General features: G+C 37.0%; 1 protein-coding gene across 1 annotated transcript in view; it reads right to left on the reverse strand.

Moving 5' to 3' along the window:
• The window catches only part of LOC129259965 (glutamate receptor 2-like), a 36,524-nt gene extending 11,934 nt beyond the window's left edge, over positions 1 to 24,590 (reverse strand). Inside the window, exons 1-7 of the mRNA XM_054898076.2 lie at positions 24,067 to 24,590; positions 18,971 to 19,138; positions 15,226 to 15,480; positions 14,012 to 14,187; positions 3,678 to 3,731; positions 1,426 to 1,590; positions 769 to 969 (exon numbers count right to left, since the gene is read on the reverse strand). Of these exons, the coding sequence (XP_054754051.2) occupies positions 769 to 969; positions 1,426 to 1,590; positions 3,678 to 3,731; positions 14,012 to 14,187; positions 15,226 to 15,480; positions 18,971 to 19,138; positions 24,067 to 24,157 (1,110 nt within the window). The 5' untranslated portion in view covers positions 24,158 to 24,590. The remainder of the gene's footprint in view (positions 1 to 768; positions 970 to 1,425; positions 1,591 to 3,677; positions 3,732 to 14,011; positions 14,188 to 15,225; positions 15,481 to 18,970; positions 19,139 to 24,066) is intronic.
• Positions 24,591 to 24,610: the final 20 nt, after the last annotated feature.

The following is a 24,610-nucleotide window of genomic DNA, read 5'->3' on the forward strand; positions in this document are numbered from 1 at the left end:
CTGTCCGATTTTAGACAAAGATTCCTGCCTTTTAACGGACTTACTGACCAGCTACAAAGGGGAATATGCTATTGTAAAATAATAATTACTTCTCACTGCCCCTAGCACATGTTATGAGCAGCCACACTGCTAACTTTTACTGGGGAAAGCAAAAATAAATGTGGCATTACATCTTGAAATATAATATACAAATCACTCGACTGGCGGCATGTGACGGCATCTGTGACACACCACATCACATATAGACATATTCCTACAAACTAAAATGATTTGGGTAATGTGGAAGTGTGTGGAAATCTATAAAACGATGATTGAAAATTTTCAAATTCTGAGAGTTTTTCTCATTTGTAAACTGTTATCATATAATATTTCGCCCATTTTCAGGAGAAAATAAGGCTTTGAGATATGTTTCGTCATGTGTTTAATATACATGTTTTGTTATCAAATAAAATTGGAAATAATTCATTCACAAATTATCTATTTTCTACACGATTCACTTTTTAGTTCTTCCTTGAAACTGGCAGCATAGGTCGCCACCAAAGGCTACAGTGCACCTGTGCATTGTTTTGTACGTCTTTAGAAAGTATGAGCTATATGAATTAATGTACCATGTCTACATTTTGTTGTAACTCCATCTCTTAATTCTCCTCGTCCTTTCTCAGGCATGCTCCTTTTTAGTTTTAAACTACAATTATTTCCTTACCACTGAACTTCCGATTCACCCATAATACATTATCTTTTGGTTCAAAGAAAGATTTTAGTTCATACCCTTTTGATAGCATCAAGAAGTTCCGGTCCGACCGTTGAGGATACTGTCTCTGTCATGATGTCTGTGCCATCCCTGACATGCTTAAAACAAGTGTGAAAGGTGTTGACCTTTGGAAGCGGTAATTGTTTACCACTTTCATGTATTGAACGAGCTGCAGCTACGGCTACTCGACACAGATCATGGGCAAGGATCGCCTCGTACTATTATATCAAAAGAAAGGAAAAATAAATAATGCATAAAATTGGTAATTACAAAAGTAATCGATAACTCGTTAAAGTGTATTTAACTATTTTTTCCTTTCGCCTGCTCCCTTTTTAACACTTAAATGATGATGTATAATTAAATGGACATCGAGCAAGTTAATCAAATTTAGCATCATGCCCATTTCATAAATTGTGTATCAGAGTCGATCAAAAGATTCTTACAAAATTCAACATTTCAGTAGTGAAGTTCAGATCATTTGCTCACATTTTCATGTCCTGTCATTTAATCAATGATTGACAATCTTCGATATAAGTTATTTTGTTTTTGCGTGTTTCCGTATGTGTTTTCAGTATTTTTACAGTTGAAAATAATTTGGCGTAAGAGGAAAACAGCTTGACCATGACTGTTGACGCAGCCACTTCCTTACCCCTCCTTGCTATTTCTTTGCTTACCCCTACTTCTGTATTTGCTAGCGTTGGATGAGAGTATCTAAACTTGTCTGACCAATCACCGAATAGCTCTTGATATGCTTCACTGCTCTTGTTGGTGATCAATGAGAATCCAGTCAGGTTCATTCCTCCAAAAGACATGTTACTTGTATCTATCGTGTCGAAATCCTGAAAAACAAGGCCCGTCTTAACAGCGATTGATCCGATCAACCAAGCGCTCCCTTCGGGAGCTTAAGGCGACCGCACACCTTACGATTTTTATTTCAGAATAACATGTAGTAGAATTTGATGCTAATATTGACACTTGGAATAACTTATTGTGTAATGTTCTAAATCATCGTACGAATACTTTTGTTCAAATCTGTGACTATGCTATCATCCTTCTTAGAATAAAAGCGAATTTAATATCTAGTCATAATGACGTCATAGGAGTCGAAAGATTGGCTACGATTTGAAACTAATTTGGCCTTTACTCCAAAATAAAGGCTTGCAATTTTTCAAAATGGTTATATTAGTATTCTTTCAATTAATCTTAATCTCAAATAAAATGATATGTTCCATTCACATTTTCAGAAAATGAGCAAAATGCGATTTGTTCCAAAATCGGATCGCGAACAGTCGTAAGGTGTGCGATGGCCTTTACGTATACGTAAGATCGTGTCTCTGTGCAACCAAGACTACAGAGCGCCAGCAACGTTGTAATCTAGAACGCATGTTTGTTCAAAATAAACTCCTCAAAAAAGTTTGGAAATCTGACTTTGATCGATAATCCCTCCTCGGCTTTAGTAAATATCAATGTGTAATTAATATCAATGAAAAGATCATTTAATTATCTTTATAATGATACCTATGATCTGATTATGGTTCACATGGAGGTGCAGTGCCTTGAAATGCGGGGCAAGGTCAAAATTCAAAAGTTGCAAAATGACACAATATTGAAAGTCACTGTTCTTTTTTCCGTGGTGATGAGTTTCTCAGCGGTTTCTTTTAATTATTTCCATGCACCTTAACATAACATTAACATGGAATCAAACACACCACTGCACAAGCAAACACATAACAAACAAACAAACAAACAAACATGCATGGGTATTTCAAACCATGTTATCTCACAGAACCATCACTACATAAACCATAACAAAACATAAGAAAATGAAGAAGCATGGGCTTGATTTGAATGGATTTTTCATTTCTATTGACACAGGCAAAAGAATCACGTTTTGTATAATTGACCCTTCATGACTATTTCTGCTCGTTTTGCAGCTTTTCAATTCAGACCTCATCCAATACTTTTGAATCCTGCTCTTTTCGTGATGGTATGATCGTAACAAGTATGGTATAATTTTAAAGAGAATTAAATGATCTTTTGAATGATATCAAATATGCATTGTGTAAAATTGGGAGTTGGGAGAAATTAATGGCCAAACTCATATTTCCAAACTTTTTTTGAGGGGTTTATTTTTTAGGAAATAATGCATACTCTACATTCATCGTTGTTTTGACAACTCAGTGTGCTTCCTCTTTGATTACAAGGATGTCTTTTAATGATAATGAACATGAACCTTCTGGTAAGCCTCCCTATCAAAATATAATTCATTAACTGAAATAGCAAGACATCTTGTTATTGCATAACCGATGGGACTGTTTTGTTCTTTTTGGGAGCCCCTATTATATAGTTAGGGCTGTCATAAGTTGTTCTGAAGTCGCATGTGACACGCATGTATATATCAATAGATTTTTCCAATATTCACAATTATAATTCAACATGTCAATTGTTCAAAATTTAAATGTAAATAGCGCTTTGCAACTTATTATCATTATCATCATCATTATTTAATTTTCTGATATAGCAGAGTAAATAGCTCATGAAAAATCATCACTAATAATTATTGTTAGTATTTGGTACTATAAAGAATAACATTGCGTACGTTTTCCGTCCAAAATAATTTTCCTTATACACTCTTAAAAATGTTGGGCAACATACGGTCCACACAACAATTGGTTAAAACTTTATCCAATTCTGGGTAGTTTTACACCAATACTGTGTAGTTTTCACCCAAAGCACACATTATTGGTGTAAAACTACCCAGAATTGGATAAAGTTTTAACCAATTGTTGTGTGGACCGTATGTTGCCCAACATTTTTAAGAGTGTACTATATGTGTCCTCTAGTTTTCCTCATTCTGGTGAAGTACTTTAGACTTGCTTTGAATTCATCGTATTGGAACAACAAATTAAAATAAATGACATCTTACCAAATTCAGATAAACCATGTGATAAGATGCAGTTGTCATTTCCAGATCTATAGACTGTTGAATAAAGATAAGAAAACGATGCAAACCAAGTCACAATTGCAATCATTTAACACAACAATTACTTCTATAGATTGTTACACCATTACATTAGTCACAGGGACAACTTTATACATATCAGTTTTAAAGTACACCCTAGCATCAGTACTGTTTTTTTACACCCCAAAGTCAGGCAATAGCTCAAACCAATAGATAATAATTAGATCAGTTTGCAGTTTTTCAAATATGATTTTGGTAACCATTTCAGGATTTTAAAAATACATGTACCACTTGGAGGGGGTCCTGAGAATGATGCTTTGAAATGCAATGTCAGTTTAAAGTTCGAATAGTATCGCCCCTTACAATTCTCCGCATATTCCCAAAATATAATAGCATTTTCTACACAGGCTACGGTATTCTATCCTACATTAAACATAATGTATTTTAAAGACGACTCGGCGATTTAAAATGATTTATTAGTCGGTGAACAATGCCAGGTCATGAAGGTATTTGTAATTTGGAATGGCGCGGTTGACGAGGTGATACGTCACAATGGCGCGCCAGCCTGTTTGGTTTATGCCCACAATGACAATAATTTGTACTGGGCGCAAGGAGCGCGCATGTTTTGGCGCGCGCGCGCGCCTAGGTGTGAAGGCGCGAAAAATCCTTCATTTTAGTCTTGGCTTTCAACGGAGATGAACGTCCAAAATATTCGCTTGTAATTTTTCTTACGACCTTGCATTTTTGAAGACGTCGTAATCTACAAAGAGCAACGAAATCTACAAGAATTTTTTGTTGAAACCATCATCGATCGGGACTCACAACAATTTCGCTTATGAAGCTGAAAATGCAGTCCGAATTACTTGATGATACTCTATTTCTTGCCTGGCCTAACATTAACAACAACTCGTCTGCTTTGACTTTGAACCAAGTTTAATACGACGGGGAGCGACTGTATCGATTACAGCAGTCAGCAGATCGGCTGGGCCCTAACTTTTGAGCTGTTTGGTTTCAGCAACGATGGGAACGAATGATGAGAATGTGACTCAAGCTGCTAGGTGGAATTCAGTTCATTCGGCTTTTCATAAGCCTGGAATTTTTATTGAGTCTGAGAGTCTTGTCGTTAACGTGCAGGATTTGGGACTGGCAACAGCCAACCCAGCCAACAAAACATTTGAGCACGGACCCTGGCACAAGGTTAGAGACTAGGCCTAAGTTAGGCCTACATTGGCAACAAAATCATGCATAAGTTAGACATTGTCGGCGACGCCATGATACAGTCGACTATGATTCATCATGATCACCCAATGATATGACTATGAGTATGACTATGAGTATTTAATGTTTGTCGGAAGTCAGAGGTCCTACTCCTGAGTCCGAGCTCTCGAGTCTGCTTGTGGGAGGTGAGGCGACGGTCTGGATTGGCAGACGGAACGGGGAACGGGGTACTCGTGGTCGGACCATTACCAGAGAATTCACAAGTTCCAGTCTCTACAAGACCTAGCCTATCCGGTGAGTACGAAGCAGGAATAGATCTAGGCTAGACTCAGTCTAGATTTAGGTCTACGGTTTAGTGTCAAATAGTATCCTAGACCTAGGCCTAGGCCTAGTACTAGGTCTACGTTAGGCCTAACGTTAAGCCTAGTATACTGTAGTGCTAACTTAGAGTAGAAGTTAGGCTTAAATGAATCGTAGAAGAGGCCTGCTTTGTAACGAGCAGGTAGGCCTGTCTAGGCCTGGCTTTAGATTTCGAACAAAATCATGTTCTTATGGGTCAGGAGTTAATAGGCTCTGAGTCCTTTTCATTTCAATTTCATGGCCCGTCAACCCCCCCCCCCGGTTTTCACGTTAGAACGCGAAGATCCTATTAGTATTACCAACCATAGGCCAGGCATAAGACTAGTTAAGGTAGTCAGGCAAACATGGTTCGATGGGGGGGGGGGGGCTATTTGGCTTGTCAACACAATGTTTAGATTTGAATGTAGGTCATAATCATATGTCAAGCCATAATAAGACATAGCTTAGACTTGGCCTGGAATTAATTTTAATTTGGTCCAAGCGGTTTATACGATCATGATGGAAAAGGGAGGGGTTGTCGTCATAATTCAAACACGGGCCTAGCTAGGCCTGTTCCTACTTGACTTGTTTTAGAGTCTGAACTAGGTCACTAGGTGTGTCATGGTGATTTTTAAAATGAGTTCAACAATTTTATTAACGTTAATTACCGTATCGTATTAGGTGTAGGCCCTAGTTCATGGCTGTGGTTAATATGGATGTAAATACATTTTCACAGCCGGTGGTTTGGAAATTGGGGTTAGTCTCCTCAGTATATGCCTACATTGAGGTTCTAAAGCTTCGGCCAGAATCGATGTATATTTACGATGGAAAATCAAAGAAAAATGAAGTCTATAGAGGCCGATATGAAATTGTTTTTAGCAGCCATTACAGCTTATTCTAGGCCTAGTGATGGGCTAGGCTAAGATGTATTTAAGACCATGATTAATTTTAAGCCGCCGTTTTTGGCAAAAATGGTGAGAATAGCAGAGGGTCTACTAGTGATTGGCAAAAAGTTCGAACTTTTTCGGTGCTGATAAATAACTGAGTGAGAAATGTCACTTTGTCTTTGTTATAAATTTACAAGTAGTCTACTACTAGTACAGGTACTCGGACTACAATTTAATGGTGACACCACAGAGGAAATTAGGCTAAGTCCAACGTTAGATCTACTAACAGTAGACGCGGTTTTACATGTCTGTTTTGGGGATAAATCAGCTGGTTCAGTTAGGCCTATAAAAGTAGTATTTGACCTCTGTGACTTTTTCTGGATATGGGCCAGCATGAGCTGTGTTCTCGGTCTAAAAATTATGTGGATAGACCGGTAGTGGAAGAGCTTATACTAGATATTTATACGTCTACTCAGTTTTTAAATGAACATCTACAGACTGCGACGGGCATGATATTATTGTTGAATCAGTCACTTGAAAAGTAGCGGATGTGGCTTAGCATTATGACATGCGATTGTATGGATTTCTTACAGTCTTTTAAAGGAAAATAACTAGAGTTTATAGTATTGAAAATAATACTATTTATTGCTGATGTTGATGATACAGTGTGATAATGATTATACATTAAATATAAATACCTCCACCTTGCACCAAGCAGTTCTGTTTATACATTTACGCCTTGAAACGGGTTGGTTTTTGGAATTCACTTTGCATGAATTGAATGCCGATGCTTGGTGGAAATGTGAGCTTCACATTTCGAGGAAACATGGTACACGTAAAAGTGGACTTACCATGCACATAATAGTCGGATGTAATTTCAAACTAGCTTGGAATCCCCAAATTAGTTTAGATTGAAGTCAAGGGGTCAACGAGCAGTTTGTTATAATATTATAGGCCTCCCAATAAGAAACCTTTATGTAATAGGAGTCGTTTATGTGCGATGATTTTGTGTGGATTTTATTTTGTGTAAAAAAAAAAAAAAAAAAAAAAAGTAGAAATGCTTAGGCCCTATTGGAATTGAATTTAATTACTGGTTGTTATATAGCGCTTTATATCAACCTCGAAGTCGAACTGCTCAAAGCGCTTCACAATTGAACCTAGTTACACCTCATGGTTCAAGGTATTTATCAAATAGGCCTATTTGGCTGGTCAATGATTTGAACTGAGATAATATCATTTTAAAAAGAATGATAATTATGTAATTATGTAAAGGGGCATGTGTGGGAAAGTCTGAAATCTTGTAGATGCACCATGCTGTCATCCCCCCCCCCTTTGCTTTCGGGGGACACAATACGGATGCCTTTAATGCAATGAGCCATGTAGGTAAACTGGATGGCCAATCAAACGAAATTTACCGATTGCACAATCAGGAACCAGGTTACAAAAGTACATCTTCTTTTTTGGAATTGTACAGCGTGTGAAATATTTTGTTGGTGGCCCGTTGAGTATGAAAATGTTTCCAATGGGCTGGATGCAATAATTTGGCTCGATTATTTCTGCAGTGATATGAGGTAAACTGAATACTGATATAATAATGATAATATATTTCAAAATAATACAAGTTATAGTCATTTGGAACAGATTATTTGAAGCTTAATCTGGTTTTGAAATATATTCTAAGTTGCGACACGCACATGTATGCAGATGATATTGCATCGCTGGTTGGGGTTGTACTGTAGGGAATTGGAAAATTAAAGTTAAAAATGAAACATAAGGAGCAGGACTACTGATTATTCCGTGAAGGCGGTTTTCAGATGTTTCGGGAAGCTGCTCCTTTCGTGTTAAGCTCATAATTCATTGAGTGATAAATTGAAAGGGAAAGCAGAGGGACAAACCCGTTTTGGTACGAGATACAGATTTAGGTGTTCTGCCCAGGCTTTTTTCTTGTTTTCTTTTGCAGAGCCGGCTCTTTGGATAAAATGGATTCAAGCTGACTACTGCGAGGCAAGGTAGGCTGGCAGGAAAGTTTGATGACAATTGGACCTACTATAGTATAACCTAGAACGCTCCAAGTCTGGCTGCCAAAGAGTTTCCCTTTGGTTGGATCTAGTTCCTGACCAGATAGCCTAGAGTCCATGGTAATGGATGTCAATTGTGGCGTTAATACGCTCTTGTAATAAATAGAAATGAACTGGGTATAGCCTGAGAACTATGCTGCCGGAAATCACCCTAATTGGAGCAGTGGTCAACGTCTTCATCTTCATATAAATAATTTACCGACAGGTGTGGATTTATAATACGTAGTCCAAGGAATAGAGGTTTTCTTCAGTAAAAAAAACTGGTGAACAAACATCTTAGCCTTCAAGGAACAGTATTGCAGCAGGGAAAACAATTTCATGTTTGAAACATCATGATACAGTGGGCTATCTTGAATAATGAGTCCATGATATGAGGATGAGTTCATTATGATTTCATTTTCAGACTTTTTATGAGGTCCTCCATATTGTTCACTTGGAAGGGATTGGAACTTGAACATATGAAGAAAGCCCTTTGCCTCTTTGTGCTTTTGCCAACAAGAATGTAACATATTGTTCAGGACAAATATATATATATGTGCATGTATAAATGTATAAGGCACTTCAATTTTATTCATTATCCTTTGAAGGACTACTCGTCGGATGTTATTTTATTTTTGAAATAAACAATTATTTCATGGATGTGGTGAAGATGATAAGACAAAAAGTCAGTCATGTTTCACGTCGATATGTGAATACATAATCAAAAAATGAAACATCCCCGGTAAAATTCCAGTTTATGTTCACTGGTTCTTAGTTTAGCTGCATGAGGGGTGTAGCTCTATAAACGGAGTAGTTCTGACGGGAAGGGTTCATGTTCAAATTGGTTTTAGTGCTTCAATTATCATGGTTATACTCTATTGGTTATATGGGGTTATTCTGTGGATGTTACTCTAGTTTTCAGTTTCAGTTTTTATTTTATCTCATTTCCAACAGAACAGTTTTCAAAATCCATTATAACTCAGGAATGGTATGATGTCTGTTTGTTGGCATTAAGAGTGAGGTGACTAACTAAATGCTGTGGTTGGATTTTAATTGATCGATTGTCCACAATTGAATCATATGGGTGCATGGAGTTAAGTCATGCACTGGTATAATTATATGGCAAATGGGACAACAAGAAAGTGGCAGTACCTCAGTGCGGCATGCATTGTTGGTTTAGCTATGTTGGGATGCTAGTATGTGTTAACTATATGGTCAAACTGATGGCTTTCGGCCATCTAATTGGTTTTAGTGCCTTCAGTTAACATGGTTATACCCCATAGGTTATATGGGGTTGTTCTGTGGATGTTACTCAAGTTTTCAGTTTCAGATTTTATCTTATTTTATCTTTAAAAAAAAAAAATACTAATAATGAAAAAATGAATAAAATAAAGTATGGTATGTACCGTATTTGTTGGAATTAAGTGTGAAGTGACTAGCTAAATGCCGTGTTTGGTTTTTATCGATCGATTGTACACAATTGAATTATTTGTGTGCATAGGGTTAGATTATGCACTGTTATACATATGGCAAATGGGACAACAAGACAGAGGCAGTACCTCAGTGCGGCATGCATTGCTAGTTTAGCAATGTTGGGATGCCAGTATTTGTTAATTATATGGTCAAGCTGAAGGCGTTCAGCCACCATTGATAACTTATCAAAATTGGTGATGCAATGAATTTCAATTTTGAAGATTGCAATAGATTTGTATCAAAATCATGATACTTCAAATGGCATATTATCTTGTCTTCCTTCATATGTTTTGTTTAGTTTTGCGCATGGTAATCAGATTTTAATTGTGAATGAAGTTCTGACACGGTTATGTTTTAATGTATTTCTATTGGGAGATTTTTCCAACAGCTGAATACATTGAAGTGTTTTTCATGCTCTCATTATACTTGAGATGGATATTTGTTCATATACTTGAATTGAATTTTTCTATCTGGTTTTGGAATGCAATAAGTGAAATATTCAGGTGCAAAGTATTTGTCATTTCATGCTGGTTTAAAACGGGCTGGTATGTTGGTCAAGAATAGAAAACAGGTATACTGCGTATAAAATGATCACTCTTATATCAGCCAGAATAGCTAGAGGCAAAGAATGCCAGCCTTCAGGTAACTGTGTCATGTAAGACAGCGACGTCAAGGCTGTACAAAGATTTTATGCAAAGATGATATATTTTAAATTCATTTAAAATTATTGGAGGGCTTGGAGGCCTACTTGACTACATATGCATGATAACTGATTTAGCTTGGCCAGCTAATGCAAAACTAGACTAAATTATGAACGAAGGCTTAAAAAATGAATGAAGTGTTTGGCGGCCGATCATATATATAAAATATATTCTCGTTTGGCGGTAATTTGTCAAATTATGCCGCCTAAACACTGTTGACATAAGATATATTGGCATGGCATATGTTCTTTAATCCACAATGGTCACTTTTGCAAGGTGTTTAAAGCAGTGAATTATATTTTCGCCTCTAGTTATTAGATTTTCCACTTTGATGCCATGTACGTTGATTAATATTTCATATTGAATCGGGTCCTCATTCGGTACCTAGACGAAGGGGATTTATTTATAACTTTACATAGTACTTTAAGAACGCAATTGTAGATTTGAATGTAAGGGTGTCACGCTCGAACTTTCAGTTTAGGCCTCACCTGATCTCATAGGCGGGGAGGCTGGTATTCTGTATACATTTATATTTTATGTAAGGGTGTCACGCTCGAACTTTCAGTTTAGGCCTCACCTGATCTCATAGGCGGGGAGGCTGGTATTCTGTATACATTTATATTTTTCGTGAAATTTAGGCCTCACCCAAGTTCTCATGCGGGAAGGCTGGTATATATATATATGTATATTATATGATATAAGTATGACATCTGTAATCCACCGATTTGCCGGTAGCTCATAAATGTAGTTCATAGCTGTGCTGGTATTCCTGTCCGGCTAGCAGAGAACCAGTGGGAAAGCAGCCGCGAAATTTAACGTTGAATTTTCTGGGAGGGGGGCCTTCTAGCCGGGGGTTTAACCCCCCTTCGGGGAGCTAATTCGAGGCTATCGGTTGGTTTCAGATATACATGAATGTAAGTCTCTAATCAGAGGTATTCATATCTATGTTTTATACTTATGTGATTGTGACACCAATTTCGGGAAGCGTTCATCTCTATTGAATAAAGCCACGACATAATCGCATATTATTTTGTTTTGTCATTTTGTTTGCCGAGAATAATGTATTTTAAAGACGACTCGGCGATTTAAAATGATTTATTAGTCGGTGAACAATGCCAGGTCATGAAGGTATTTGTAATTTGGAATGGCGCGGTTGACGAGGTGATACGTCACAATGGCGCGCCAGCCTGTTTGGTTTATGCCCACAATGACAATAATTTGTACTGGGCGCAAGGAGCGCGCATGTTTTGGCGCGCGCGCGCGCCTAGGTGTGAAGGCGCGAAAAATCCTTCATTTTAGTCTTGGCTTTCAACGGAGATGAACGTCCAAAATATTCGCTTGTAATTTTCCCACCTCCTCCCCAACAACCACCCATGTAAACGGTACGTTTGGGTCAAACGATGTTGGAATATTGTTTAAACAGATGCGTTGGAGAAGGTCGAGAATGAAGATACGCAATACGTATCATTCAGAGTTGATTTGTGTTTTATTGGAATGTACAGCTCGTTCAGGATGGAATAACGGGATGTAGAACTGTCGATAATGGACATTTGAATTAGTTTACTTACATGAATATAATATTGATTTATATAACGAAACACGAATTCAAATCCGGAGGCAGTTTGCCTGGTCGCACACCAAAACAATACCAAGATCGTCGTGCATTTAGAAATGTGGGCCGTAAGGGAATTTTATCCTTCTGATCTATTTTGGACTGTGGTCAGGTGGGTTTTCGCCCTTACCCGTTTTTGTGGCTGGGTGTTCGTTATATATTGGTAATTCACATGAATTGTATTGTCATATTATTGTCATGGCATATGTTCTTTAATCCACAATGGTCACTTTTGCAAGGTGTTTAAAGCAGTGAATTATATTTTCGCCTCTAGTTATTAGATTTTCCACTTTGATGCCATGTACGTTGATTAATATTTCATATTGAATCGGGTCCTCATTCGGTACCTAGACGAAGGGGATTTATTTATAACTTTACATAGTACTTTAAGAACGCAATTGTAGATTTGAATGTAAGGGTGTCACGCTCGAACTTTCAGTTTAGGCCTCACCTGATCTCATAGGCGGGGAGGCTGGTATTCTGTATACATTTATATTTTATGTAAGGGTGTCACGCTCGAACTTTCAGTTTAGGCCTCACCTGATCTCATAGGCGGGGAGGCTGGTATTCTGTATACATTTATATTTTTCGTGAAATTTAGGCCTCACCCAAGTTCTCATGCGGGAAGGCTGGTATATATATATATGTATATTATATGATATAAGTATGACATCTGTAATCCACCGATTTGCCGGTAGCTCATAAATGTAGTTCATAGCTGTGCTGGTATTCCTGTCCGGCTAGCAGAGAACCAGTGGGAAAGCAGCCGCGAAATTTAACGTTGAATTTTCTGGGAGGGGGGCCTTCTAGCCGGGGGTTTAACCCCCCTTCGGGGAGCTAATTCGAGGCTATCGGTTGGTTTCAGATATACATGAATGTAAGTCTCTAATCAGAGGTATTCATATCTATGTTTTATACTTATGTGATTGTGACACCAATTTCGGGAAGCGTTCATCTCTATTGAATAAAGCCACGACATAATCGCATATTATTTTGTTTTGTCATTTTGTTTGCCGAGAATAATCCCTGTTATACCATATCCAACTTGCTATGTAAAATTCATATCGCGAGTCTTGTCTATTTTTTAAATCAATATTTCTCACTGTACACACTAAGAAATCCCGGTGCAAATGGGGTGTACGATACGTGCATACACCTCGCAAAACCATTGGTGCAAGTTAGCTCTTATGCGAGAGTGCGTGTCTGTTGTACACCCCTGTACTCTTTGTGTGCACCTCACCAGTCTCGCTGATAGACGTATATGGTATAGATAAAGTTGATTTGTGATCGAAGATTACCCGAAATAACAATGCACTAACGCCACACTTAACCTAAGTGAAATGATTTTTTAAATATTTAATGTTTATGTGATGATAATAATTGTTTCAAAAACACATTTGATTACGTATACATTTTGAGAAAAAGTAAATAGAGCTAATGATTTGAATTACAACCATCAGCACAAGTCAAAAAAGAATCGGATCATGTCGCAAGATACCTCATCCGGTCTCAGCGCTTCTCGCTGGCATAGCGGGAAGAATCTTGACTACAGAAAAAACGAGGTGAGTTCGAGTCCCAACTAAGGTAACTAAAAAATCGATACGGAAAGTGATTGGACCGGAAGTCTCGACAATCTTGTTATTTTAGGTGGTGGTACATTATGCACCCTAAGGCATGTAAGGGGTAGACGTGTACACCATCTTAGGTGCAGATGGACACCCCCAAAGAGGGGTGCACACTGTACACCCCCATTCGGGGTGTACGTGTGCACCGCTAGGGGTACTCGTGTAGGGACAAGCCTGTGCACCCCTAGGGGTGTAAAAATGAACCCGAATTTCTTAGTATGTACCCGTATTGACCTTGTTACAGTACTTTGTCGTTATCAGTCTACAGTCACTACAGTGAAACCGACTCCATATGCTGGTCGATGGTCTGCATCTTGTCTATGGAGTCGGTTTCACTGGTTACCATCAATCAGTGATGTGAAGCAATAATCAAAACTAATAGTTACATTTCGAAGAACAGCATCGGTCAATGGTAGATTGGCATCACAGATGATTCTATGTTTACCGGTATCCTTGAGTTCGTTCAGGGTCTCGTTTACCGAATCAATGTCGATACGTCGATGGGTCACTTCGATACCCAGAGGTCGTATCAAATCCAAGAAGTTATGAAGCCGGAGAAACCCTAGATTGGAAGAGGAAATCATGAACTCAATGATGCGTTGTTGGCTAAACCAACTTCAGGCCGATATATTATATAAGGTTATTTTGAAAGACAGACTATTAGTTGATCAAAGTCAGTGTCGTTAATGTGACCGACCCATAGGTTTGTCGAGGTTTCATACTCGACTTATATCTTACATCTTTGAGCAATATATGCCAGTGATATCAACTTATCAAGGGAAACTAAGATGTTAGGAGGCTAGCCTCTACTTTGTCTTTAATATCATGTGTCGTTCTTGGGATTTATACTTTATTAATCTGAGAATCAATAGCACAAAATATGTTACTGACTTTGTTGAAATATAAGAATGCCATTTCCTTTCATACACTGCATTGCCAAACAAGATTAGTGATTGATACAAATTATGCAGGGCTACTAAGAGGTTTAATTCCCTTATCCCTTGGAAATAATATAACCTGTATTCATTGGTTCCTTTATTATAGGCACCTTACGAAGAGCCAACTATGTCTTGCACAATTTAGGACAAAGAGGTTTATAATATCGAGTTTTCGCAATAGCAACGAGGACGGGTTCGACAACATAGAAATTCTATTGAAAATGCTCGTCAAATCACACAGCTGAGAGGTCTTTGTCGAATATTGGTGAACCGGGACAGCCGAACGTCGTAAGATTCTCAGCTGACGAAATATTGCAAATAAGCGTTTAATGAAAGGACTTGTCAGACGATTTAAACGACAAGTCCTGTTTTGTATATCAACACCCAGCCAATCAAAATCAAGGAAACGCTCCCCAAGATGAAACTGCTGTTTTGAATCACCGATTTTCGACAAAGACTGCTTTGTCAGCAAAACATTATGTTTCTTGTTTGGACTCCCTCTTGCCCTGGTTCCAACTGAGTTGCAGGTATTTATTTATTTTAGTATTACTCAAATATGCTTCAGTCGACCCAAGACCGACCTGTGCTATTTCCAATGACGCACCGTGGGACGCTGTGGGTTCAATTCTGTTGGTATGGCTTTGTCCTAAGCCTATACTAACCTGTTTGACCCTCGTAAATATATGCCAAACTGGACCAATGAAAATATCCAATGTAATCAACTAAAGGCTGCAAGACTTGAGGCTGCATGGCTAGTAGATACTCAGCGGAGAAGTCCGGGTAGACGTCCCGAGGGGCAAAACTAGTAACGAAGTATGGGATCTTTACCTCTCGGCTGGCGTAAGCTGCGTTGTAGATAGTATTCACGTCAGCATCACCGGCTATTAGCATTCGGTTATCACTCAATGCACCACAGACTAAAGAAAATGAAAATTATGAATAATGTGAGCCAATATATCTTTTATTTTCTAAAATTCAACCGTTAACATGGACGGCGCTAGAAAGCAAGCGAGGTGGCTGATATTCAGGTTCTAATAAAAGGAGAAAGAATCAAATTGTAACAAAATTGACAAAAGGAGAAGGGAATCTAAAAGGTCTGAGTCGTATAAATCTATATGTTGAATAGAAAATAACCATGAGGTCACCTGTTTGTCTCGACCCCTTAAAATACCCACCCATTATCATGAACCGAAATTTTGAAGGGCAAGGCGGATGGAGCGATAGATTAAAAAATGAGAGCAAGTGAGCAAAAATTTGACCAGTAAAAAAATATTTGATAGATATTGAAATATTAAGCTCTGGAGAATCGAATAACTTCCATAATAGTTGCTATCGACCAAGAGTCGTTATGTTTCTTGATTTTATGTTTTCAATCATGTAAATCCTGTTTAAATATTGTGATTTTTGTGTTTTATTTCAATGAATAGGCCTACATGTATATGGAAAGAGAGTCATTGTTGATAAAAATTGATGATAGTTAGTAAAACAGGAATGCAAATTTCTTTGCCTATACTGACTATTATATAAGAAAACGATGAAAAAATGGCAAGCCAGCCATTTGCATGATTATTAAGATTTTTTATCGTAATGATTACATTCATCACGTAATAGGTATTGTCGGGTTTTGATATTTCGACAGCGCATTTAGAATAAAGTGTCCCACAGTTATTGTGTGCCACGGTGTGGAACATAATATGTGAAATCACCTTCACACATTGTGAATCACATATTCACAAAGTTTCCATATGAACATGATGTGAACAGTCACACACTGTTTTGAACTTGAACATTTTAACAGTATGTATAATATTTTCACATAGTCAACTATGTGAACACACTGTGATCACACTGTGTGAAACTGCAGTGTACTGTTCTATCCAGCAGGGATATACGTGAAAGATATTAATTAATGTGTCCATAATAACAACATGAACATATACCTCTCAATCTGTTTTATTCCTATAGTCACACCAACGAAACCGACTCCACACCGATCGATAGGATGTCATTGGAATTAACGTTTTATCTTTGATCTGTTTGGAGTCAGTTTTATCCGTCTGACTGTGTTATTATACCTCTGCTTGTTTTGTTTTGTTTTGTATTCACTGATCTGTCTCATCAAGTCTTCCATGACACACGGGGCACGGTCTGAATAATGAATGGTGTCACAGCACTGATGGTGTGACATTTCGAGCGGTTCTAAACCACTTGAGATTTGCGGTGTATCACTCTGTCTCTCTGAATAATAACCCTATCCAACATGATCCCTCGTCCGGTATGCAACTTGGGTGCTGTGTCCTATACATGATCATGTTTTATGAACACTTTTTTTCTCAGTACTTTCTTATAAAGTTGCCAGCTTTGAAATGTTGAATGTTATTGCAAATTACCTTTAAAAAAACACGTCATAAACAGGGGCCGGGGAACGGTTTTGAAAGTGGAGGGCGGGGGGGGGGGGTGGCTGAGCCAAAAGTAGGGAGTGGGCTGTCCATGCAAAAAATCGCAATCAGATGGTCATTTTTACGTTTCTGTACATGGTTTTGGGAAAAAAAGTTGGGGTTAAAGTTCACCCAGCTCCCCCCCCCCCCCAGTTTCCGCGGCCTCTTATAAATTATGCAAAAATTAACATTGCTCTTCCTTAACACGTTCTTGGGACCTTACTATATACAGATATTACAATTTTCGTGCTCTCATCAAAATATCAATTACATCATTTAGAGATACTTAGATAATTATTATAGAAAAACAAAACTACAAATAGAAATACCATTGATATTAACATTACCATCGAATCACTGATCTGTTAATAAGTATGCACATCCTTTTCTTATCACATTTCTTGTGCACACTGTTAACTGTTAAATTGTCGACTGCATAATTGTGAGGGGTCGGATAACTTCACATTCTTTAAGAATGCTTTAGTAGTGAGGTATATTTTGAACGATATAATTTTGCAAAACCTTGAAAACACGACTAAAGTTCTCTAGAAAAGGCATTGCTTGTAAGCAAAGTATATATACCATCTAAACATTTCTTGCTTACAGACTTTTTTATTTTTCATCAATACTGTTTCGTTTATGGAATTTTGAAGAGACATACTGTTAACGACTTATTATACCCGCAGTTTGGAAACATGAATTTTCATGACTGTATGCTAATTTTAACTGCACTATCAATGGGTGAACAAAATAAAATAATACCCAAAGAGGAATTTACAATGACTTCGACCCCTATAATCGATCTTGAAGGTACTTGATTTTTTTATATACATGTGCATGTCTATTCTTGAGTCAAAATGTACTCAAGTACTGTGCAATATAAAATGTTTTAAAATGTGAAATAAAACAATGGTCAAGTTAATTTTGAAGGAGGGAGATCTAACATGATTTTATTTCATTTTAAGTGATCATATTCCCCGAGTTTTTCCCCCTCTCGCACACTAAAAGTATAATGGGTTCTATAATATCCATTTACAACTGTTCCTGTGAGTTCCCTGCAATGTTTTATATTCCACTTCATTTGAACTAATGTTGAGCAAAAACTCCGCTGTATGCCTATCATTTTATGTCAATTTATCAAATGAATTTATCTCGCGCTTCGCGTTCTTAATTTCATAAATTCAAAGGTGTTTAAAATGTGTCGTTTTTAGGTCTAGTACACATGAACCCAATCATTTTAGCTTAAGAGTTTCAAAGTTTCAAAAATTGCAAGATGAAGATTATGTGCTGTTGAATATAGCCTTTACTTACAGTAATAAATATGATTGTGTCCAATATATCAGTGACTATAGTAGTACCAGACCGGTTGATTATAATTATGCACATAGGCCTATACCCCTTTTTCTGAACACATTCACGTCAGGTCCAACTTGTTTTTAAAGAAACTTAAAATGGAAATCCAACTTTGTTTCTTTGTTCCATCAAATCAACTCAATATTAAGTATTGATCACACATTACTGCTTAATAATTGATTATGTACCATTTACAACATTAAATTCGTTTGCCCCCCCCCCCCTGGTGCCGCCTCTACTGACAGATGTAAATTCTGAGTCTGAATGGATAACATTGTTTAAAAAAAATTATACAACTTTGTGTACTACAAATTATAAACTCAACAGTAGTTATTTCACAGTTTAAAAAAATTTAAATAACGAAGCTTAATTGTTACATATTTAATCTTCAATAATTATTCTTTTAACCGTTAATCAACTACTATACATAATGAAAAAAGTGTACATAGTATACACCGTTGTATAAAATTTTGAAGATTGTTTTACTGTGTGGCATTTTCAAAACTGAACACAATTTCATGTAGGCCTATTACTAGGACTGGTCTTACTGAATAAATAATTACCATGCATGGATAAGTTTCATCTGCAGTGTTTAGTTTTTTTTACTTTTACTTACTTAGATTGGTGAGAATAAAACTGTTGTTGACTGGGATTCGAACTTCAAACCCCATCAGTTGGAAAGGACTTCCGGTGCTATTACTTTGAATGTTGTACTTGATCATACCCCTTCTGAAGCCAACACTCTTCGGGTCATGCTCCGTCACATCCTCATCAAATATCCCGACTGTTTGAATAAAAAACCCAAATAATCATTTTCAATGACACTTAATTTAAGCGGAAACATTCCTTCTCCAACATAAGCGTCATGCAGGCTTATGCAAAAAAAATATTGAACTTTATTTCAAGCTCCATGTTCGTTTTCCTATATCAAAGTAAATCCAATATTGGAAATATAATGATGGGACATCTAATGTAGATATAAACATAGAGAAAAAGAACAGAAACAGAAACTGGATAAAGGTCGTTTGAAAATATCAAGCAATGAATGAAAGACTTGTGGCTGTTTGAAAAGTGAGGTAAATAAATTCATAAAAAATGCAACATTTGAAGTTTTAGTGGTCATTATCAAATGCCGTTAACATCGATGCATATATCATAATTTTTCGTTTTCCATTCAAAACGTTCTTGTTTATGTACATGTACATTGATTTTCAAATATAGTGAAATTGCTTATGTTGTGTTTGGTAAAATGCGGAAGAACTATCAATCGTGCAGCTAAGATCTATAATCAGGAGCATTGTTTATTAGGCCTCAAACTTCCAACCTTAACATAATTTGAAGAATTAAAGCAATGAACATGTAAGTACCCCACCCCTCCCACCATGAGCCAAAATAAATTGGGTTAAGTGAAGAGAGAAAATCAAACTGGCATAACATTTTAAAATATTGAAAATGGGATATCAAATAAGAAAGGAATGGCATCTGTTAAATTGAAAGTTTCACTTATTTTAGAATAATAAAAACAGAAAACTGCAGATCATGGTTCATTATGCATGTTATGCAACGAAAGAGCGGATTCCAGATTAGTACGATTTCCTTTGTATGTTATTGATTTGGGAAAACTTAAATTAAACCGATCTAGATTGAATCATAAAACATTATAATGGCTAATCAACATGGTCAAGGTTTGGTGAAACCATACGCCACATTACAAGACAGAAAATGTTATGCCAAAACATGTGATTACTTATACCTAAGTAATCACAGTTCTGCTTTGAAATCTCTTTTATTTGAATAGGCTGGAATACTGTGAAAGAAATGGGAATAGAGAATAGAAAATAATTCAACCTTGTTCAAATTAATTTGACCACCTCATTTTGTTACGACCTGATTTGCCCTATTTATATGAGTGATCATAGGCAATCATGAAAAATACAATAAACAGGTAAATAATAAAGTATGTATTCTTTTAGATCTTTAACAGATTTTATACAGATATGTGAGCACCCCCTTTAACGAATACTTTTCAAATGAAGTTCTTATCATATTAAAATGGAAGGTTACAAGTCTACAAGAGAGCGAGATCAAGAAAGATTGCTCTTATATGAGTATATTTTCGAACATTCTAAATACAGTTCCTTACGAGCTTACTCTTCCTATATCCGCTGTATCATTATTGTTTGCAAATTATATTCGGGTAAATTGATATTCGGTAGGCATTGGCAAAGATTTATGATTTCCCACGGGAACATTAACTATTCATGAACTAATCAAGGGTTTATTCCCACTGTCTCAACGTGACTTAACTGCAGATTGACTAGAATGGTAGCATATTATAAATCATATTACGCTTCACTCCCTTACTTATATCACTTGTTATTTCCCGACCCTTCGATTTCTCCTCTTTCCCAGACCTCGTCTCTTTATCTTTTTCTCCCCTGCTAATACTTTCTCTTCCTCACTGTCTTTCTTCCTTCCTTTTTTTTCTCCTACATTTGTTTTATAAATATGTTTTGATAGGAGTGGGCAATATATTCTTAAGTTCATGGCATATTTTTTCTTTTATCATAAAAATATTATTGCGTTTCCACGGCTTGTACTCTTTCTCCTTCTCCCCCTCCACTAAAAAACTCATAGTGGTCGTTTTTCTCTCCCCGGCCCCTTCGCTAAATAAATATCCTATTGATTGGGAAAATATTGGAAATCATTAAGGTATAAATAATATTTATGAAAACATTTATAATCTAAAGAAAGAAAAGAACGATTTAAAGAAAGAACTTAATGTAATGATTTTATGAAAATTGTAATGTTGTGCTTTTAAAGTGATATGCGCTAGTGAATAATGGGTTCGACGACATCAATGGCTCCGTACACCTTGGTGGAAATATCATGAATATGGTATTTCATTTGCAGGGGCGTCGATCCATTTTTCAGATGGGGGGGGGGGCAAAATCATGAATCAACGTTCCCGTTCCAAAGGCGCTCGATCACACAAAACACACCCCCACACACACATAGGCCTGTATAAATGTGTATATATATATGTCTATATATATATATATATAACTCATGAGAAAGAGACACATCTCACCAACAAATTAATGCGAGGGCGAAACGCGAGCTGAATTTTATTAGTATACTGACCTGAAAACCGGAAAAAGGTATAGGACTGTTTGTAGTAACTCATGAGGAGGAAACACTCTCACTACACAGATAATGCGAGTGCCGAAGCGAGCTTAAATTTCTTTACATTCTGACCTGAAAGCTTGATATTCTAAGCATTTTTGGTACCAATGATTAAGATGGGTATCTAAGGCTGCGTTTATGCGACCTCAAGCCAGAATCATGATTTGAATCATGATTTGAATCATGATTCAAAACACAAACATGAATCACGACATCACAGAATCAGCGTTTAGACGACCGTCATTCCAATGCTGTTTCTCCTCAGATTCGGGCCAATCCAAAGCGCATCACTAGTGCGCAGTTTGACAGAGGAAGTTTTTCGCACGTGTTTCGGCTCTCGAAAAATCTTTTGCTTCCAGAATTCAACCTTATTTGTTTACTTCTATCATATAGGGTCCATATGCTTCTATTCATCTTGTTAGTTAATCCAAAATGGTGTTCGGAAGTGAATTTCAGCGTAGATCCAATTTAATATTGACACTCTATACTCATCATTGTCTGTCCAGTTAATTCATTTACTAGAACTTGAAGTTGAAGACATGACCAAAAAATGAAAAGTAGTGGACGATGCGAAGACCAACACAGAACTTGAACATGACAAGAAATGCATGCAGAGTAATCATGTACATACAATGAACATATAGAGAGCCTTAGCTTGGCAAGAGTCAAACCGAAAGCCGTAGCCCGACACAGTGAGGTCATATAATCATGATTCAAATCACGATATCGTTTATTCGAACATTTTCGTACGTGATTCTGCAGAAACGTCTTTCCAAACGCCCCTTTTTTCGTGTTTCATGTTTGTGATTCTAATCATGATTATATTCAATTTCGACTAAACGCAATCGTGATTCTGCAGAATCATGATTTGAATCATGATTCAGATCATGATTCTAGGGTGAAAAAGTGGCGGATAAACGCACCCTAAAACAATAGATGCGAGCGCTAAACGCGAGCTGAAAATTTTGATATTTCGATCTGAAAAAAATTGACAGTTTAATGGACGTTTTTAATAAAGAACAAGATATATTGCAAATCGAAGCGGGTTCTTTTGAGGTTTAGAACTGAAAACGGGACATTCTATTCCAAATTTAATCATGAAAAGTATGGGTTTTTGCTACAGAAATGATGCGAGCGCGAAGCACGAGCTGAATATTTTTATATTCCAATCTGAAAAAGCGGACATTTTGAGCACAATTTTAAATAAAGAATGAGTTGTGTATCTCAATCTCGCTTGCTGATTTCTGTGTAACATTACAATCTTGTTTATTTTTGCACATGCGGAATTATTTGGGGGGCAAAACGATATGTTTGCCCCCTATATATTCATTGGTGGGGCGATCGCCCCCCCCCCCCCCGGATCGACGCCTCTGTTCATTTGTGATTTTGAAATATGTAAAGGCCACCGCACGCCTTACGATTGCTATGCGACACGATTTTGGAAATAAAACGTAGTAGAATTTGATGCTAATATTGAGACATGGAATATCTTACTGTGTAATGTTCTAAATCATCGTACGAATACATATGTTCAAATATGTGACTATGCTATCATCCTTATTAGAATAAAAGCGAATAATATCTAGTCGTGATGACATCATAGCAATCGGACGATTCGCTACTATTTGAAACTAATTTGGCCATACTCCAAAATAAAAGCTTGCAGTCATCGAAAATCGTTATATTAGTATCCTTTCAGTTAATTTGATCCTAAATTTAAAAAAGTACTTTTCATTCTCATTTTCAGAAAACTAGCAAAATGTGATTAGTTCCAAAATCGGGTCGTGGACACTAGCGTACCTACGGGGGGGGGCAGGGGGGGCACTCTGCCCCCCCTGACGAGTCACAACCCATGCAAAAACGTATCTTTGCCCCCCCTGACGGGCTTGAAAAATTTTTTTTGCCCCCCCTGACGAGCTTTAAGACCTGTAATGCCCCCCTGACGAGCTTGAAGACCTTTTTTTTTTTTTTTTTTTTTTTTTTTTTGCTTGTCAAATTTTTTTCTGGAACGAAATCCTTTATTTGTGATCGAAGACCTTTTTTTTTTTTTTTTTTTTTGCTTGTCAAATTTTTGGGCGGACGGTTTTGCCCCCCCTGTGGAAAATCCTAGGTACGCCACTGGTCGTGGACCAGTCGTAAGGTGTGCGGTGGCCTTTAAAATATGATTCAACTCTTAATGGATTATGCCACTAAAATCGCAATTAATCAGGTAACTTATAATGTCATTGGGGGAGGTTGTTATTGATGATCATAATGTAAGTTAGTGTTAATTGAAAAAACGACATATTTTGGATTCCTCGTGCATACTAGACACGAAATATATATGTTCATCAATGTTTATATACAAAAAACGGTAACGCCCAAAAATGTCCTGCTTAAACTGTTAAATCAGCTTTTATATTATTTTCAGTGCTATAATAACTTTCTGTGGATTGGATGGACTCCGTCGAACAGTTAACCATTAACTATTGATTTTGATCATGAATGAAGAAAGTAATGAAATTAATCCCAAAATAAAATACTTACATATTGTAATCTGGTAACCTGCAGATGTCACGTAGACTAGACTCAATATAACACACATCATAAAATGAAGCTTTCTTGCTTGATTTGCCATACTCTTCGATGTTTCTTCTTCTAGAATCAATCTCTTTAGAAATGTTCCTAAAATGCAGTATTGAATCAATCAATTTGTATTATCTAGATCCTGCAATGAACGTAAACTTTGGATGCTGCGTCGGCGGCTTCTCCAGGAAAGATGCAATGCGAATCTCCGCAGTCTCAAGTTGAATTGGTGCACGCCACCAGTGAAAATTGTTAGTTGTCAATTATATTTGCCAATGTTTCCAAATCGTTCAGGTAATCTGTAGAGTATGCAATATGCATATTAATATTTTATTGTTCTTGAAGTGAATCGATTGGTGAGAAACAATGTCCCTTTTACTCTCAGCCAACACCGTTACTTCTTTATTTGGCCTTCTGATAAATGTACATACCACAGCACGTTTTATCAACGGAGTTAATGACGTGAATATGATCAAACTTATAGCAAACTGAACACCGAGCAAGG

This window comes from Lytechinus pictus, unplaced genomic scaffold (genome assembly GCF_037042905.1).
Source record: "Lytechinus pictus isolate F3 Inbred unplaced genomic scaffold, Lp3.0 scaffold_19, whole genome shotgun sequence".
NCBI classification, from domain to species: Eukaryota; Metazoa; Echinodermata; class Echinoidea; order Temnopleuroida; family Toxopneustidae; genus Lytechinus; species Lytechinus pictus.